Source organism: Equus quagga, chromosome 22 (assembly GCF_021613505.1).
Source record: "Equus quagga isolate Etosha38 chromosome 22, UCLA_HA_Equagga_1.0, whole genome shotgun sequence".
In the NCBI taxonomy this organism is placed as follows: domain Eukaryota; kingdom Metazoa; phylum Chordata; class Mammalia; order Perissodactyla; family Equidae; genus Equus; species Equus quagga.
Genome location: NC_060288.1, coordinates 4,745,066 through 4,763,930, shown reverse-complemented (window position 1 = coordinate 4,763,930; position 18,865 = coordinate 4,745,066). Strand labels below are relative to the sequence as shown.

Below are 18,865 nucleotides of genomic sequence, written 5' to 3'. Positions count from 1 at the left end.
ACAGCAAAGGAAATAGTCAACAAATGAAAAGGCAACCTATGGAATGGGAAAAAAAAAACACTTGTATATAATGTATCTGATAAGGGGTTAATATCCAAAATATATTAGGACCTCAAACAACTTAATAGCAAAAAAACCCCCTAATAATCCAATTAAAAAATAGGCAAAAGAACTGAATACACATTTTTTCCAAAGAAGACTTATGAATCCCCAGCAGGTACATGCAAAGGTGCTGAACACTACTAATAATCAGGGAAATACAAGTCAAAACCACAATGAGATATCACCTTATACCTGTTAGGATGCCTATTACCAAAAGGATAAAGATAAATGTTGGCAAGAATGTGGAGAAATTGTACCAACCCTGATACACTGTTGGTGTGAATATAAGTTGATACACCATTATGGAAAACAGTATGGAGGTTCCTCAAACATTAAAAATAAAAACTACCATATAATCCAGCAATCCCACTTCTGGGTATATATCTGAAGGAAATGAAATCAGTATCTCAAAGAGGTATCTGCATATCCATGTTCATGGAAGCATTAATCCTAATAGCCTAGGTATGGAAACAACCTAAATTTACATCACTGGATGAATAAAGAAAGAAAATGTATAGACACCCACACACAGTGGAACATTATTCACCCATAAAAAAGGAGATCTTCTCATTTGTGACAACATGGATGAAGCTAGAGGACATTATGCTAAGTGAAATAAGACAGACACAGAAAGACAAATACTGCTTGATCTCACTCATATGTGAAATCTAAAAAAGTCAGATATATAGATGCAGAGAATAGAACAGTGGTTACCAGGGTTGGGAGGTGGTGGAAATGGGGAGATGGTCAAAAACATCATTATGTCAGATGAACAAATCTAGAGATCAAATGTACAACATGATGGCCATATTTAATAATCATGTAATGACTACCGGAAATTTGCTGACATAGATTTCAGATGCTCTCACCACTCAAAAAGATGGTAGCTGTGTGAGGAGATAGATATGTTAACTACCTTGACTGTAGTTATCATTTGACAATGTATATGTATATCAAAATCACCATGTTGTACACCTTAAATATATACAAATTTTATTTTTTAAAAAAGAAAATATAAGCATAAATTCTGGAAGCAAGAGAACAGAGAAAGGCTAAGATCCAAAATTTGAGAATAAATTCATTCAAATCCCTGGCTGACCACTGAGCTAGGTATGTGTGTGGAGACCCCAGAAAGCCTAGCAAAAAAGCTAGCAGAAAGATGGAAGTCTACTATTGAAGGACAGAACTGTTCTTGGTGGGACTTGTGAGTGTTCTGACTTTGACTGAGTGTATTGCCCAGACTTCACATGGGTTCAGGCAGCAAAAAGTGGGAGCTTTCTGGACTGAGGTTTCAAAGAGCAACACTTAGGGCTCTCAAAGAAACTGGAAATTAAAAGGAAGGGAACTCTGAAAGCTAGGGATCCACAGACAGGGCAAAGCCCTCACATATATGATGCCATGTATATGAAATACTATGAAAGATAAGACTGTAGTGACAGAAAACAGATCACTGGTTGCCTGGGACTAGCAGTGAGGGGAAGGAACTGACTGCAAACAGGAACAAGGGAATTTTTATGGAGTGATGGAAATATGCTATATATTGGGTGGAGTGGTGATCACATGACAGAATAATTAGCCAATATACATCCATCTGTACACAAAAAATACTCCAGAGAAAGTCTTGCAAAGGTTTTTACTATCAGGAACAAGGATGTGAACGGTGTTATCTGTGATAGTGGGGAGCTGTAAGCAATCTAGCTGTTAATCACTTAGAGGAAATGGAGAAGAAAATTTAATAGACATCTATTATGAAATATATGAAGCAGTTAGATGGAATGAAATATTGTATATACATGTACATATATATATCCCCACATGGATTGAAGACTACAAACATAAGTATTGGTTGAAAATAGTAAAATAAAAAATGGATCAAATATGTAGCATGATATCATGATGAAAACGCATACCAAACAACACATATCCAAGGGCATATATCAAGCACATTAAAATGGGAGTATTTGAATTAGCAGATCAGAACTGTGAAATAACTATTACAAATGTTACAGAATTTGGGGAACTAAATAGACAAAAAGAGATGAAAAAAAAGGGATAATTTCAACAGAGTTTCAATTTCAAACTAAAAAAAGAACCAAATTGAAGGCCTTATAGCTGACTGGACATAGAAGAAGAAAGAGTCAGTGAGCTTAAGATTAAGTCAAGAGAAATTATACAAACAATTAAAAAGGGAAAAATGAAAAATAGAATAGAATTTCATAGAATTAAGAGCCAATATCTAATGAATAGGAAAATGTATAATTGGAGTTCCCTAAAGGAGAACAAAGAGAGATTGGGAAAAAGAAATACTTGAAGACCTTTTTAATGGCTGAGAATTTTCCAAAATTACTGAAAGACATTAAACAATAGACCCAAGAAGTTAGTCGAACACAAAGTAGGGTAAATTCAAAGAAAACCATCATGATCAAAATTCCCAAAGCCAAAAATATGGAAAAAATCTTAGGAGTACCTGGGGGCAGGGAGGGGAGATACATTATAATCCAGTATACCTAAAAGAATAATAACTGACTTTTCATTATAAATAACGAAATCCAGAATAGATTAAAAGTACTGAAAGAAAAAAAATGACAATTTAGAATTCTATGTGCAATGATCATATCTTACCAAAATTAAGGGTTTTTCATACAGAAAAAAAGCTGAAAGAACTTGTCATCATGAGAAGCATATTGTAAGGAATACTGAAGAAAGTTATTCAAGCTAAGGGAAGTGATCCTATATGGAAACAAAGGTCTATAAGGCCAAAGGGAGAGCACCAGGAAGGGGAAACGTGAGTAAATGTAAAAGGCTATTTAAATTTTTTGAAAACATTTTTGACTGTTTCAGGTGAAAATAAGAGTAATGTATAAGTGGCATTTATAAAATATGTAGAAGTAAATATAGTAGCACCAAGAGCAGGAGGAGGTAATAGGAATCATACTGTTGTACAGTTCTTTTGTTGTTTAAGTAGGATAATTCTAATTTGAGGAAGACTGTGACAAATTAAGGATGCATATTGTAATCTCTGGAGTAGCCACCAAAAATTTTAATAATATAAATAAAGGACAGCTAAAATGCAAATAGAGAAGATAAAACAGATTAATGCTCAATTAACCTAAAAGAAAAACAGAAGGAAAAGAACAAAAGAACAAAGAAATGTGGGACAAATAGAAAACACATAAGCAAACAGTAGACTTAAAACCAACAGTATCAGAAATTATATTAAATATAAATGCTTTTAACACTCCAATTTAAAAACATTGTCTGACTGGATTAAAAAATAAATACAAGACCCAACTATATGCTGTTACATCAGATACATCTTAAATATAAGCAAAGCTGCATCAGAAGTAAATGGATGAAAAAGATATCCCAGGAAAAGACTAACTGTAAAAACAGCTGACATGGCTACATTAATATCAGAAAAAGTAGAATTCAGGACTAAGAGTATTACTAGAGATGAAAAGGAGAATTGTGTAATGATAAAGGGTCGATTCATCAGGAAAACATAACAGTCTTAAAAATAGATGCCCTAAAATATAACTTCAAAATACATGAAACACAAATAATATACATAAAACAGATAATCTACAACAATAATAATTGGCAATTTTAATTCTCTCAGGAGATGACAAAATAAGGGGGAATAAACATTAAAAAAATTTCAAAGACAGTTAACAAACTTGACTTAATGGACATTTATATTTTCACCAACTGCAAAATACACATTTTTTAGTGCACATGGAACATTCACCAAAATAGAACATAAACTGGATCATAAAAGCAAAACAAGAATTCCAAAGGATTGAAATCATCTAAGTATGTTCCTTGACCATGACTGAATTAACTAGAAATCAATAAGAAAAGATTAAAATGAAAATATATAAATATTTGGAAATTACCAACCACTTCTAAGTAATTATAACTCAGAGATTAAAATAAAAATTAAAAAATACTTTGACCTGAAGAATAATGAAAATACAACATATCAAAATTCATTAAATGCACTAGAGAGGTACATACAGCAAATTTCTACCTTTAAATGAATTAGAAAAGGTTTAAATCAATGATCTAAACTTTCACCTGAAGAAGCTAGGAAAAGAGCAAATTTTTAAATAAGGCAGAAATCAATGAAACAGAAAACAGAGATGCAAAAGAGAAAAACAACAAAGTCAAGACGTGGTCTGAAGAGATTAGTAGATTAATTAAACAGAAAAACTCTTATCAAGAATGAGCAGAGAGAGAACAAGTATCATCATGATCAGAAATGAAAGAAGGGACATAATTATTCATCCTATAGACATTAAAAAGGATATTAAGAACAGCTTTATGCCAAAAGATTGACCATTAAATGAAATGGATAAACTCTTTTAAGATTACAATATCTGAAAAAACTATCACAAGAATAAATGGAAAACATGAATAATCCTCTAAGTGTTACAGAAATTGAATTCATAATTAAAAATCTTCCCACAAAGAAAATTCCAGCTTCATTGGTGAATTTTGCCAAATATTTAATGGAAAAACTACAGTTTTATAGAAATTCTTCCAGAAAATGGAAAATGTGAGAACTTTTTCCCAACTTTATTTATCAATCTTGATACCAAACTCTGATACAGGCTTAATCTTTGTCCCTGAGACCGAAGCCGAAACTCTCAGGGTCCTTCTGTCTTCTGGGATTCACCCTGCAGGTCACCTAGCAGAGGGGCAAGAGAAAGGTAGTGGGTAGAGCAAGAGGCCTGGACGGGAAAGTATAGCCCCCAAAGCAAACACAGACTCCCTTAGAAGCCCTGGTTGAGGTTGTGGGGACGGACGGTGAGGTGGGCTAATACAGGATTAACGCAGACCACTACGCAGCCAGCCAAGTCTGGTGAGAAGGCCCAGGAAGAGGAACGTGGCCCACCACCCAGATCCCTTCCTGAGCAAGGACAGTTGATACAGCTCCCCAGCGCATGGGGCCCCAGGCAGTAAACCCGAGTGGGTGGTGGGAGAGCTGCTGAGAAGAGCTCAGGGAGCCATGTGGGGATTTAGATGCCTGAGTTGAGATGACTGTCTTCAGTGAAGGGCCCTGAAATTGCAGAATGGCAGCCTCAGAGGTGGGAGAGAAAAAGAGACATGCATGCAAATTGGTCCACACTCCATTTATTGTTTCCTTCAACTGTGGTTAGGGGAGGAATGGCGGAATTTTCATTTCTGAGTGAGACTCTCGGTGATATCCATTGCCTTCTGAAGGAATTACTAGTTACTGTGGAAGAGAACAAAGACACACATGCTTAAGATACTGATAGCAAACACATTCCCTTCCACTGTAAAACATACAAACAGTTGGGGTACTGACAAGCAAGAACTTCATATGGCAGAAAAAAGAATTCTAGCAAGAATTTTTGCAGTTTTGCTTGTGGATTATTTGGCTGAAACTTATTTACTCCACAATTTTCTGTGATTTTTGGGGAACCATCATATGTAGTCAGAAATATTTACAAATGAGAAAATCTAACATTTTTTCCATATACAATGAAATGTTCATGAACATAACAATTACATTAAATCTTTGCATTTTTTAAGAAATTTAAATACACATTAATTTTATTTTTTCTATATCTTGCAGCCAATCATTTTTGGGTTCTTTTGTTTTGTTTTTGGCATCTGGAAACTCATAGGCCTTAGGTATTGTGCCTGCAGTGCCTAATAGGTAAAGTGGCCCTGATTTTGAGTTCATTTGATAGACTAATTTTCGTGCCTTATATCATATTATAATCAACTCTTTAATTCCATTCTATCCACAAAAGCAAGTTCCCAACAAACTTAAGAGAACTTTACTACACTGAAGAAAGAAGACTAAGTGATTTAAACATTCATTAATAACAAGATTAGTAAAAATTAGTAAATTATTTTTGGTGCAGTACTTTACCAATTCATCTATCAAATAAATACTTATGAATTAATTGTGGATTATTATTTCATTTTAATTTCAAACATAATTATTTTAAGAGACACCTCCTAATATATTTACCTACTGTTATGTGTTTGGGTGCTTTCCTGTGATTTGAATCTAAATAAATAAGGAAACAATGATTTTAGTTTGATACAATACAGTCCGACAAAGTTATATTTTTTTATGGCAGTTCTATCCTCTTCCTTTCAAAATTGTGATATAAAAGAAGTATCTGCCCAGTTTCTATTTTTATACTAACTATTACCAAAAGTCAAAATCAAATTCTTGGGCCTTCTTTCCACTTTTATGTCCATAAATTTCTTATTTCTGATCCCCCAACCAAAAGAATGAGAGAGAAAATTAATAAATTGAAGACAAATTAAGTGAGGTTAATTGACAGAGAAGACAATATAGATAGAAAGACCAGTAAGACAATTCAGTGATAAGAGTGGTATATCTTTACCCTTCCCATCTTTTCTTTACTTCTGCTACTTTATACTTCAAAACTTATGGTATATTTTTCCTGCTACTCTGACCAGAAAATACCCCTATGTAACATAGTTAGTTCTCCTCCAAACCAATAAAGGGATTTGTGTATCTAAACTTGTAAGTCTACTGACATGTCCAACCCATTGGTTTTCCGGCTTTTAAAAAAATTCTTGTTTTGATAGTGTTTACACAAGGAGTTCTTTCTACCAACATCTCCCACTGGCTTCCAATTAAAAACAAATACTGAAAAGAAAAATTTTAAAAGAAAAGGGAAAAAAAAGAAAATACAATGGATGTTATAACAGTAAATCACAGCAACTATGTCTCCCTGGCTTATTAAATTTACATGAAAGAATAATCCAAGAATGCTTTTCCGGTATATGCTAAACACAAGCTACACTAACAGGTTAAAATTCCAAATTATATTCTTCAAATGCAATATATATTTTCCTACAGATAATGCCATTGACTATCTCTCAATCCAGTTGAATACCACTTGTAGAAGAGGATGATTACGTGAGTGACATTTTCTATAAAGAGAGTTAATGTGAGGGGACAACTGGAAAAGTGATAACATTAATTGTGTATGTAAAGTTCAAGAATAATCATTCATTTATTAAACAATTATTTATTGAGCATTTACTCTGCTAGATGCTAACTATAAATTGGTTAGCAAAATACATACAGCCATTACCCTCAAGTGATTTCAGAGTACAGAGGAAAAGTAATGCTGCTAGATAAGCAAAAGGTTGGAAGAATTACAGTGTTTGAACATTATATCACAAATCCTTTCATAATGGTGACAGAGGATGGAGACAATAAAGAAAATAAGCTTTTTTCATAGTTAGTTTGGAGAAAGTAACTAACATCCATAAAGGGGTGATTATGTTAGAAGACATCCAAAGACAACAGACAGAATAAAGGATACAGAAATGCCACAGCTTCCCTAATGGAGGGAGTGACTTCATCAAGGAGGACAGAAACTATATAAAGTCGTGATGTAGCCTGAAAAGTTAACCTGTGGATATAAAGGATATGCTGGAATACCAGTGGATTGAATATAACTAAAAGAAGACACTGTAATGAAAAATGCCAGACTATACCCAAAAACAAAAACTCTACAAGTGAGAAAGGAAGGTGAGCAGACCAGTAAAAATTTGATGACTTCAGAAAGATCACAAGAGCACAACTGTAGAATGGAAAACTAATAACTTAAAAAGAATTCAGAGAACCCTTGTTACCACAATTGTGGGCTGCTGAGGAGCTGTGGGAAATGTAGAATGTTAGTGTGTTTATGATACTGTCTTCTAAAGAATCTACTCCTAAGTGAGATAATCATTCACTCAGTTGTTCATATTGAATTTGTAAGTATAAACGTAATCTGAACAAAAAAGTAGTATTTCCCTTTGTGTATCCTATCATAAAGGATGCCAAAATGCTCTGCTTCTGAGTTAGTTTCACAAAATAATTATGAATATCTTGTTTCTTATTAGATTTAACTAGTTTTTCCCTATACATCAAAAAGGTAGGCAGGGACCAGCCTCATGGCCTAGTGGTTAAGTTTGGCACGCTCCATTTTGGCAGCCCAGGTTCAGTTCCAGGCATGGACATACACCACTCATTGGCAGCCACGCTGTGGCAGTGACCCACATACAAAATAAGAGGAAGATTGGCATGGATGTTAGCTCAAGGTGACTCTTCCCCAGCGGAAAAAAAAAAAAAAGAGAGAGAGAGAGAAGAAACAAGATTAAGTGAGTTAACTGATACTCGCTACTAGAATGGGAAATATAAATAAGTTGTTTTTAGTGTCATACTTTATCAATTGTGGCTGCTCAAAAAAATATTCAACAATTATTTGTTCATTCTTATTTCCAACATAGACTGATTTATAAGAAACACTTCCTAAGTTGCCTACCTGCTGGTATATGTTTGGGTACTACTTTCTGAACCGGATTTAATAAAAACAAAAATAATGTCTAAAAGTTAATACTAAGAAACTTGCCCACTTTAAAAATGATCAGGCCATTTAATATCAAAACTAACTCTTTTAACATGTGGGGCATGCAAATAAGTAACATTCTCATTTAAACACTAAGTACAACATATAGTGCAAAATTTAAATCTTCCAGTGGGGAAAAGTATCGAGACAGCAGAGATGCTTTTTTTCTTTATCACTTCTAAGCACAGTATATAAGTTTGACTCTGAATGCCTAAATTTGGCCTTCAGGATCCAAGCTAGCTTTTTATTTGTTGATATTTAAATTGCTACATTTTGCAAATTAAAACAAACATTTACTTTTGGACAACCTAGCAGACTGAACTGACAGGAAAATTTCCCCCTTCTTTTCCACAAGAAAAGTTTCCCCTTTCTAGTTCACAGAAAAGCTGAAGACAATAGCACAAAAATGTAATACCCAACTGAGATTGACAGCCAGAAAAGGCTTTACTGCTGTCAGTACAAAAACAAAGAAACTAGAAGTTCAGAGGGAAAACAGGAGCAAAAACTGAATGACTACAAGGGAATCTGAATTACTTACACCCAAAGGGATGTGGTTTTAACAACTATAACATGGAATAAATTGAGGGCACAGATATTTAGATGTTAGAAAGGTAGAATGAAGCCCAAGCCTTGGCGTCTTGAATGCGACAGGGGCCAACGTGCTTTAACTATACTCAGTTAATTGTCAGTTTGCAAAAGTAGTTAGATAATGCATTACTAAAGCCCACCGTAGAGATAACATCTCTGATGCTTGGGTCACCGCAGTACTGGTGCTTAAGTTGTTTTTAGTCAACTCCTTGTCCAGTTCAGGCAGGTTAAGACCATGGACTCATCATGTGGGCCTGCCCAATAGATGATCCTTTGACATCAGAGGGCTGAAAACTTTACCCTCAGATTATGCTAATGTCACCATTTTGTGAAGAGCCATGAAACTTGACTATGCTTATGCAGATCATCAATTCTCTCACTTTTCCTTCCCATAAATATCCCTAATCCCCATGTTCAGAGAGGCAGATTTGAGACTTGTTCTCCCATCTCCTCACTTGGCTGCCTTGTGAATAAATCCTTTCTTTCCTGCAAACTCATCTTAGTGATTGGCATACCACAAAGTGGGCAAAATGAGCCTTGTTTGGTAACAAATGGGGATAATAAAAGCTATGGTCACTGGGAATGCAACAGGTAAATTGTCTCAGCCATATAGATGGAAAAGGATCACCTAGAGATGCAGAACCCCAGGCCTGTACCACATATAGTGGCAGGACCTCAATTGCTCAATTCCACCACCTACAAATTTGAACAACTAAGCATAGAAAATAATGAAACACTCATGCCCCAAGACAGGCAAATTTGAAACATTCCCCTCATCCTAATGTATGCCTCTACAACTCAGGGTGTACAGAATTCCCATCAGAACAATCATTGCCCTGAGGATGAGCTCATAAGTCTTAATTAGAAACTACTGTGTGTTAAATGCCCATAGCCACAGCACAGCAGAGCAAAAAATCCATGCATTAAGATCAACAGGTAATATTTTAAAAAACCCTTGAATAGAAATGTTTAGGATCCCCACAGAGATCAAGGCAGGAATAAGGCAAGAAAAGGATAGCTGTTATAAGAATCGGTAATTTGGAAACTGATATGAGGAAATCAATGACAGATAGAGTAGTGAAACAGCATAGTATATGATCAGCCCAGTTAAGAAACATGGAGCCTGTTAAAAAGAAATAACAGGCCCAAAAAAGCCCCCACAATAGCAAACTAAGACTTAATTACAGTTTCAACCTATCCCAGGAATGTGATCTTTTTAACAGTCAATCTGAAATTTCCTGATTGGCACTAGGGGGGAAATCTGCAGGATAAAACCCCTGCCTTCCCTTCCTCCCAAAGAAGATGTCCTGCCCTGAACCAATCTTTTCTGTTTGCTAACAACTTCCTTACCCCACCCTCCTTCTGCCTATAAACAGCTTCCATTTTGTACAACTCCTCAGAGCGCCCTTCTATTTGCAAAAAGGGATGCTGCTTGACTAATGATTCATTGAAGAAAGCCAATTAGATCTCCAAATTTACTTAGTTGAAATTTTATTTTTAACAAGGTTAAAATGAGAAAACCTTCCCAAATATAGTCACTTTAGATGGAGAAAAGAACAAGAATGAGGAAGAGTCAACAATTGAAGAGATAATGACTGAATTTTTTCCAGAATTAATGATCTGAGTACTGAATCCAGAGCTGGATAAATAAAAACAAATTATATCAAGATATACTATAATAAAATAACAAAACATTTAGGACAAAGAGGAAACCTTAGAAGCTATTTAGAGACAACACACATTAATTGGAAGAGAATAAATTAATAAGATTGACAACTGAGGTCTCATCAAAGACAGTAAATGTCACATTACAACAACAGAATACTTTAAGAGTTGTGGACAGTGACTTTCAACTAGAAGTCTGTAACCATTTAAGCTGTCTTTCAAAAATGACTGTGAAAAAAGACACGTTCAGACATTTAACACAAAATGCTTATAACCACAGACACTAACGGAAACTAAGAGGGTTGAAATTCAGGAAAAAGGAAATTAAAATCAAAATGAAAAACTGGATTCAAGAATCCAGCAAAGCAACTGGTAAATATGAGCAAAGCAACTGGTAAATATGTTGTTAAATCCTAATAAGTATTCATTTAATGTAAAAATGATACAATAAAAAAATCTAATGCATACTTCAAATTTACATAATGTTATAAACCAATGATACCTCAATAAAAAGAAAATTTGAAATGATAATAATAGTAACAACACTGATAGTGACTAATGGAGGGTGAGACCTGTATGTAAAAAACACAGAAGATGTTAAAAGTTAAATGACAATATGTAAGAGATTAATGATTGGAGTTTGCTGTTGAATGATCCAAAATCCTTCTGTTATTTAGGAAAAGACTGTAAATACTGATTGAATTTAGACATTCAAAAATTAATTATGCCAGAGAGGTATTAATATAACCACTGCTGGGCTTCACCCCAACCCCCTGCATTCTTTGACTTCAACAGCCTTTCCCACTGACTTTCTGTCAGATAAAGATTATTCCAAAAATAAGTCACCTGAAAACTATAATGGATGTTATGTCAGAAAGCACAGCTATAGTGTCAAATGACAGTATTAAAATTTAAATGAATAATTATCCTAAAAATGTTCCCTGGTGCTCACCAAGCCAAAAGGCTACACTAGCGGATTAACATTCCAAACAACACTACTCCAATTGAAATGTGCATTTTCCTATGCTATGATCCCTCACTCATTGTAGGTGAACAATGATCAGAGGAGACATTAATTATGTTGACAAGGTTAGAGAATAAAAGACAATATAATGAGAGAGGAAGAAACAGGGACAGTTATAACATTGTAGATATATGGATGTGTGTGTATGCATGGGTGTGTATGTATTTATCTATGTACTTTTGTATTTGTGAGTTTTTTTGTTTGGCTGCCTGTGTGTGTGTAGAGAAGATGAAAAGTATCATTCATTCATTCATTCACTCAACAAATATTTATTGAGCACTTTAAATAAGCCATTAACTCTGCTACATGCTAACTATACAATGCTGAGGAAGATAAACATGGCCTTTGCCTTCTGAGGTAACAGAGTATAATAAGACATATATTCAAGGTGAGGAAAAGGTAACTGAGATTTGCTGTTTGAGCACCACATAACTCCCTGACACAGGGAGGGTACAATAACGAAAATAAACATTTTTAGTTTAGTGATACTAACTCATGATTCCAAAGTATCATTATAATAAAAGAGAGAAAAATGATAATAAAAGCATGCATTCTTATTGAAGAGGAAGACCTCTTCTAGAATAAGAGAAATTATACAATCTTGTTCTGTAGCCTAGAAAGTTTACTCAATAGATCTGTGTGTGTTTTGAATAGCAGTGGACAGCTCCCTAAGACTCTAAGTCAGAGAGGGAAGGGGGAAAAACCCAAAACACTTTATATCTGCAGAAGGACCTCAAATCCAAAACTGTTGGATGCGGCAAACTAAACACTTATTGTAATACAGGGATATCCACCTTTCAGGAAATGAAGGAGGATCTAATTAAAACTACTTTGCAATACTGAGAGACTATGGAAGATGTAGAATTATTGTTCCTTTATGATTTTTTCTTCAGCAACTTTTTGCTAAGTGACCAGAGTAAGCATTCACTCAGTAGTTCATGAGCATACATATTGAGTTTCTAGTTGTAGAGTCTCCAAATAAAGAAGTAGAACTACTAAAACAACCAGAAAAAAAAGTAAGATTCTTATCAATAGCTACTTTAAATGTCAATGGATTCAATGCTCCTATAAAAGTCATAGGGTGGCTGATGGGATTAAATAACAAGACCCATGTATATGCTGCACATAAGAGACACGCTTCAGACCTAAAGATAATCACAAACTGAAAGTGAGGGGATGGAAAATGATACCCAATGCAAATGGCAATGAAAAGAAAGCAAGGGTAGCAATACTTATATCAGAAAAAATAGACTTTAAAACAAAAACTGTAACAAGAGAAATAGAAAGGGGGCCAGCCCCATGGCTGAGTGGTTAAGTTTGCATGCTCCACGTTGGTGGCCCAGGGTTTCACTGGTTTGGATCCTGGGTGGGGACATGGCACTGCTCATCAGGTCATGTTGAGGTGGCATCCCATATAGCACAACCAGAGGCTCTCACAACTAGAATATACAGCTATGCACCTGGGGGCTTTGGGAAGAAGAAGAAAACAAAAAAGATTGGCAACACATGTTAGCGCAGGTGCCAATCTTTAAAAATCAAAATAAAGAAACAAAGAAGTGCACTGCATAATGATAAAGGGAACAGTCCAACAAGAGGATATAACACTTCTAAATATCTATGCACCCAACCTAGGACCACCCAAATATGTAAAGCAATTATTAACAGACATCAAAGGAGAAATAGACAGCAACACAATAAAAATAGAGGACATTAACACTCCACTTACACCAATGGATAGATCATCCAAACAGAAGATCATAAAGAAACACTAGCATTAAATGATACATTAGACCAGATGGACTTAGTAGATATATACAGAACATTCCATCCAAAAACCACAGAATACACATTCTTTTCAAATGCACATGGAATGTTCTCCAGGATAGATCACATATTAGACTACAAACAAAGTCTCAATAAATTTCAGAATGAAATAATACCAAGGATCTTTTCTGACCACAACAGTATGAAATACCGGAAGAAAATTGGAAAAGCTACAAATAGGTAGAGATTAAAAAAAATGCTACTGAACAATGATTGGATCAACAAAGAAATGAAAAGAGAAATCAAAAAATACCTGGGGACAAATGAAAATGAAAATAGGACACGCCAAAATTTATGGGATAAGGCAAAAGCAGTTCTAAGAAGAAAGTTCCCAGCAATACAGGCCTAACTCAACAAAGAAGAAAAATCTAAATACACTATCTAACAGTGCACATAAAGGAACTGCAAAAAGAAGAATTAAATAAAGCCCAAAATCAGTAGAAGGAAGAAAATAATAAAAATCAGAGCAGAAATAAATGAAATCGAGACTAAAAATACAATAGAAAAAAATCAATGAAACCAAGAGCTGGTTCTTTGAAAAGATCAACAAAATTGACAAACCCTTAGCTAGACTCACCAAGAAAAAACAGAGAAGGCTCAAATAAATATAATCAGAAATGAAAGAGGAAAAATTACAACAGACACCTCAGAAATACAAAAGATTATATGAGACTACTACGAAAAGCTATACTCCGACAAATTGGATAATCTAGAAGAAACGGATAAATTCTTAGAATCACACAACCTTCCAAACCTGAATCAAGAAGAAATAGAGAATTTGAATAGACCAATCACCAGTAAGGAGATCGAAACAGTAATCAAAAACCTCCCAAAAGATAAAAGTCCAGGACCAGATGGTTTCCCTAGTGAATTCTACCACACATTCAAAGAAGACTTAATACCTATCCTTCTCAAACTCTTCCAAATAATTGAAGAGGAGGGGAAGCTTCCTAATTCATTCTATGAAGCCAAAATTACCCTGATACTAAAAAGAGACAAGGACAATACAAAAAAAGAAAATTACAGGCCAATATCACTGATGAACATTGATGAAAAAATCCTCAACAAAATATTAGCAAATCAAACACAATAATACATTAAAAAAGGTCATACACCATGATCAAGTGGGATTCATTCCAGGGATGCAGGGATGGTTCACCATCCACAAATCAATCAACGTGATACACCACATCAACAAAAAGAAGAATAAAAGTCACATGATCCTCTCAATGGATGGAGAGAAAACATTTGACAAGATACAGCATCCATTTATGATAAAAACGGTGAATAAAATGAATATAGAAGGAAAATACCTCAACATAATAAAGGCCATATATGACAAACTCACAGCTAACATCATTCTCAATGAGAGGAAACTGAAAGCTATCCCTCTAAGAAGAGGAACCAGACAAGGATACCCACTTTCACCATTCTATTTTAACATAGAATTGGAAGTCCTGGCCAGAGCAATCAGGCAACAAAAAGAAATAAAAGAGATCTGAATTGAAAAGAAAGAAGTGAAACTGTCAGTATTTGCAGATGACATGATTTTATATCTAGGAAACCCTAAAGAATCCACAAAAAAACTTTTACAAATAACAAATGAGTAAGGAAAAATTGCAGGACACAAAATCAAAACACAAAAACCAAACAACCCAACTAAAAAATGGGCAAAAGATCTGAACAGATATTTCTCCAAAAAACATATATAGATGGCCAACTGGCACATAAAAAGATGTTCAACACCACCAATTATTAGGGAATGCAACTCAAACTACAAGGAGATATCACCTCATGCCTGTCAGAATGGTTATAATTAACAAGACAGGAAATAACAAGTGTTGGAGAGGATATGGGGAAAAGGGAACTGTCATACACTGCTGGTGGGAGTGCAACTGGTGCAGTCACTATGAAAAACAGTATGGAGATTCTTAACAAAATTAAGAGTAGAACTACCATACAATCCAGCTATTCCACTGCTTGGTATTTATCCAAAGATCATGAAAACATGAATGAATAAAGATATATATACCTCTATGGTCACTGAGGCATTATTCACAATAGCCAAGACTTGGAAGCAACCTAGGTGCCCATCAAGGGAGGAATGGATAGAGAAGGTATGGTATATATGCATGATAGAATACTACTCAGCCATAAAAAAGGATGAAATCTTGCCATTTGTGACCACGTGAATGGAATTTGAGGGCGTTATGCTAAGCAAAATAAGTCATAGGGAAAAAGTCAAATACCATATGATACCACTCATAAATAAAAGATAAAAACAACAAACAATACATAGAGACAGAGATTGGATTGGTGGTTACCAGAGGGGAAAGGTTAGGAGGAGGGTGAAAGGGGTGATGAGGCACATGTGTGTGGTGATGGATGGTCATTAGTCTTTAGGTGGTGAACATGGTGTACTCCACACAGAGATCAAGACATAATGATGTACACCTCAAATTTATATAATGTTGTGGACCAATGTTACCACAAAAAAAATCAATCAATAAAGTAAAATTCTCTCCAGAGACAGGAAAAGAAAGTAAACTTCCCCACTTATCAGTTAGCTCCATAAACATTTCACCAATCATTTCTTCCTTTATTTCCCAAGAATAAATTCCCAACATATGTTAACAAACTAAAGAAGACATTGATTTATCTAGACAAGTACTCACTAGTTACTAGATTGGCAAATGCTAATAGGTTATTTTTTGGTGTAGTACCTTACCAATTGTTGCTGCTCAATTAATACTTAGCAATTAATTGTTGATTATCAATTTGTTCATCTTATATTTAACACATACTTATTTTAAGAAATATCTCCTAATTTACTTACCTGACCGGACCTGTTTGGCTGCTGCTTTCTGATCCAGAACTAAATGAGAGTGAAAATATTGCTTCCAAGTTAATACTAAAAAAAAGTGCCTCCATAACCAATGAAAGTCAGACCATTTTGTAACCTGCATTAACTTGTTTATACCACTAGTCACCACTCATGAATATTTTTTAAAAGTTACTAAATTAAGGTATACAAATAACTAGCATTCGTATTTACACATATATTATTTCAATAAAGCTATAAACATCAAATCTCCAACTACGGAGGGGAGCAAGAAAACATATCTGTTTTTCTCCTTATCACTTCCCAGCACAGAACATATGCGTAATTTCGAAGCCCTGATTCCAGCCTTCAGGTTCCAATCTAATGTTTTACCCACTGATAAACAAATTACTAAATGCCATGATTTAAAACCCTCACTGACTTCTAGACAATCAGACAGGGCTGACAGGGTAATTTCCCCCTCCTATCCCACACTTAGAGAAATGGTGATAAAAACCCACAAAATATTAACCAAAATTTAAAGAAAGAAAGGGACATTTCTAATGATAATTTTAAAAAAATAAGGAGGAAGTTGAAAGTGCAAAAGTAAATAGGAACTAAAGCTGAATGACTCCAGAGGTATATGAATCAGTTACACACATCTGCTGATTAGGAGTGGAGACCTCCTAGAAAGCTGGAACTGACCTCCCTCTCTGAACTTGGAAGCCATGAAAGGCCACACCACCCATGAAATGGCAACACTAAATGCTGTTACCGTTAGTCTTTGAGATGCAGCAGGAAAACTGCTTCAGAAGTATCGATGGAAATGGATCACCCAGAGCCACAGGAAATCTAAGTGCTTAAAATGGTTTAGGGATATGGATGGAAAACATATCACATAGAGAAAGAGGAACCTTAAGCCTTTACCAACTATAGATTCAGGATAACAATTCATGCTTCTCTGAATTCTAAAACTCCAGGTGTAACAAGTACTGTAAAAATTTATGACTTAGGAGGGTAAAATATGAAATAATCTCCACAAAGAGCATTCTACAATGCAGGGTATGCAGAATTCTCAAGAGACAATCCTTGCCACTTAAAATGGCCTTATAATCAAAGAAAAAAGCCACTAAAGAGGTAATGTCCACAGCTAGAGCAAACTAAAGAATTCATACACCAAGAATTACAGATAACAGAAAAGCTTCAAAAAAAGAATGTTTAGGATTTCCATAGAGATCCATAAAAGAACAGAATCCATTAAACCAGAACTGACAGAACTGAAAAAAAAGAATTGCTGACTTTTAAATTGTTTAGGGAAATCATGCAGAACACTAGGTAAACAGAAATATAATATATAAAAGACCAGTTAAGAAAAATGGAGGAATTCAGACAGAAGATTTAGAATGTGGGAGACTCAATATTTGAAGAGAAGAAGTCTAAGACTTTCCAAAAATTGAAGAAAACATGAGTCTTCACACTGAAAGAAAATACTGAATCCAGTTCATGATTAAAAAAAAAATCTCTACCAGAACACATTATAATGAAATAACAACTCTAAGGAGAAAGAAAAAATCTTAGAGGCTGTGTTAGGCAGAATTCTAAAGATGGTCCCCTAAGATTCCTGTTCCTTGGTTATTCAAACACTCTTCTAAGTATTTCTCTGAAGAGATTTTGCAAATGTAATTAAAGCTCCAAATCAGCTGACCTTAAAATACAAAGATTATTTCGGTGGGCCTGTCCTGATCGGGTGGTCCTGCTGGAGGCAGAAGAGAAAGTAAGAGAGAGTCAGAATCTGAGGAAGATTTGACATGCCCTTGTTTGAAGATGAAAGGAGGTACATAAAAAGCAATGCAGGTGGCCTCTAGGAGCAGGGAGGGCTCCTACAACCAGCCAGCAAGGAAATAGGTACCTCAGACTTACAGGTGCATGAAATTAGATTCTGCTTATAACCTGAATGAGCGAGGAGCCCAGCCTGGCCTTCACGCCAGCCTTGTGACAACCCAGACAAGTCCACCTGTATTTCTGACTTACAGAACTTTGAAATAATAAACGAAAGCTGTTTGAAGTCATTAAATGTGTGGTAATTTGTTATGCAGCAATAGAAATACAAAGGCTACTATAGACAAAACTCATATTAACCATAAAGGAATAAATGAATCAACACACTAACAGAAGATTCATCATCATCAGTAAATTCCAGGCTACTCTGGCACACCTGCAAATAGCTGAGGCAAAATAACTCAACCTGAAAGTCCAGACTACACAAACTCACAATCAAGAGTGAAAATAAAGGCAATTTCAGGTGGATAAGATAAACAGCTTTCTACACACAGACTCACTGTTGGAAATTCTAACAGATGTACTTCACCAAAAGGGAGTTTGAATATAAAAAGATGGAGTGACATTTAAAAAGAATGGTGAGCA

The 18,865-nt window shown here is 35.0% G+C and overlaps 1 protein-coding gene across 1 annotated transcript in view; it reads right to left on the bottom strand.

Moving 5' to 3' along the window:
* Nucleotides 1–5,293: 5,293 nt before the first annotated feature.
* The window catches only part of ADAM32 (ADAM metallopeptidase domain 32), a 213,656-nt gene continuing 200,084 nt past the window's right edge, over nucleotides 5,294–18,865 (bottom strand). The window contains exons 19-21 of the mRNA XM_046648808.1: nucleotides 16,457–16,495; nucleotides 6,110–6,148; nucleotides 5,294–5,341 (exon numbers count right to left, since the gene is read on the bottom strand). Coding sequence (XP_046504764.1) covers nucleotides 5,335–5,341; nucleotides 6,110–6,148; nucleotides 16,457–16,495 — 85 coding nt within the window. The 3' untranslated portion in view covers nucleotides 5,294–5,334. The remainder of the gene's footprint in view (nucleotides 5,342–6,109; nucleotides 6,149–16,456; nucleotides 16,496–18,865) is intronic.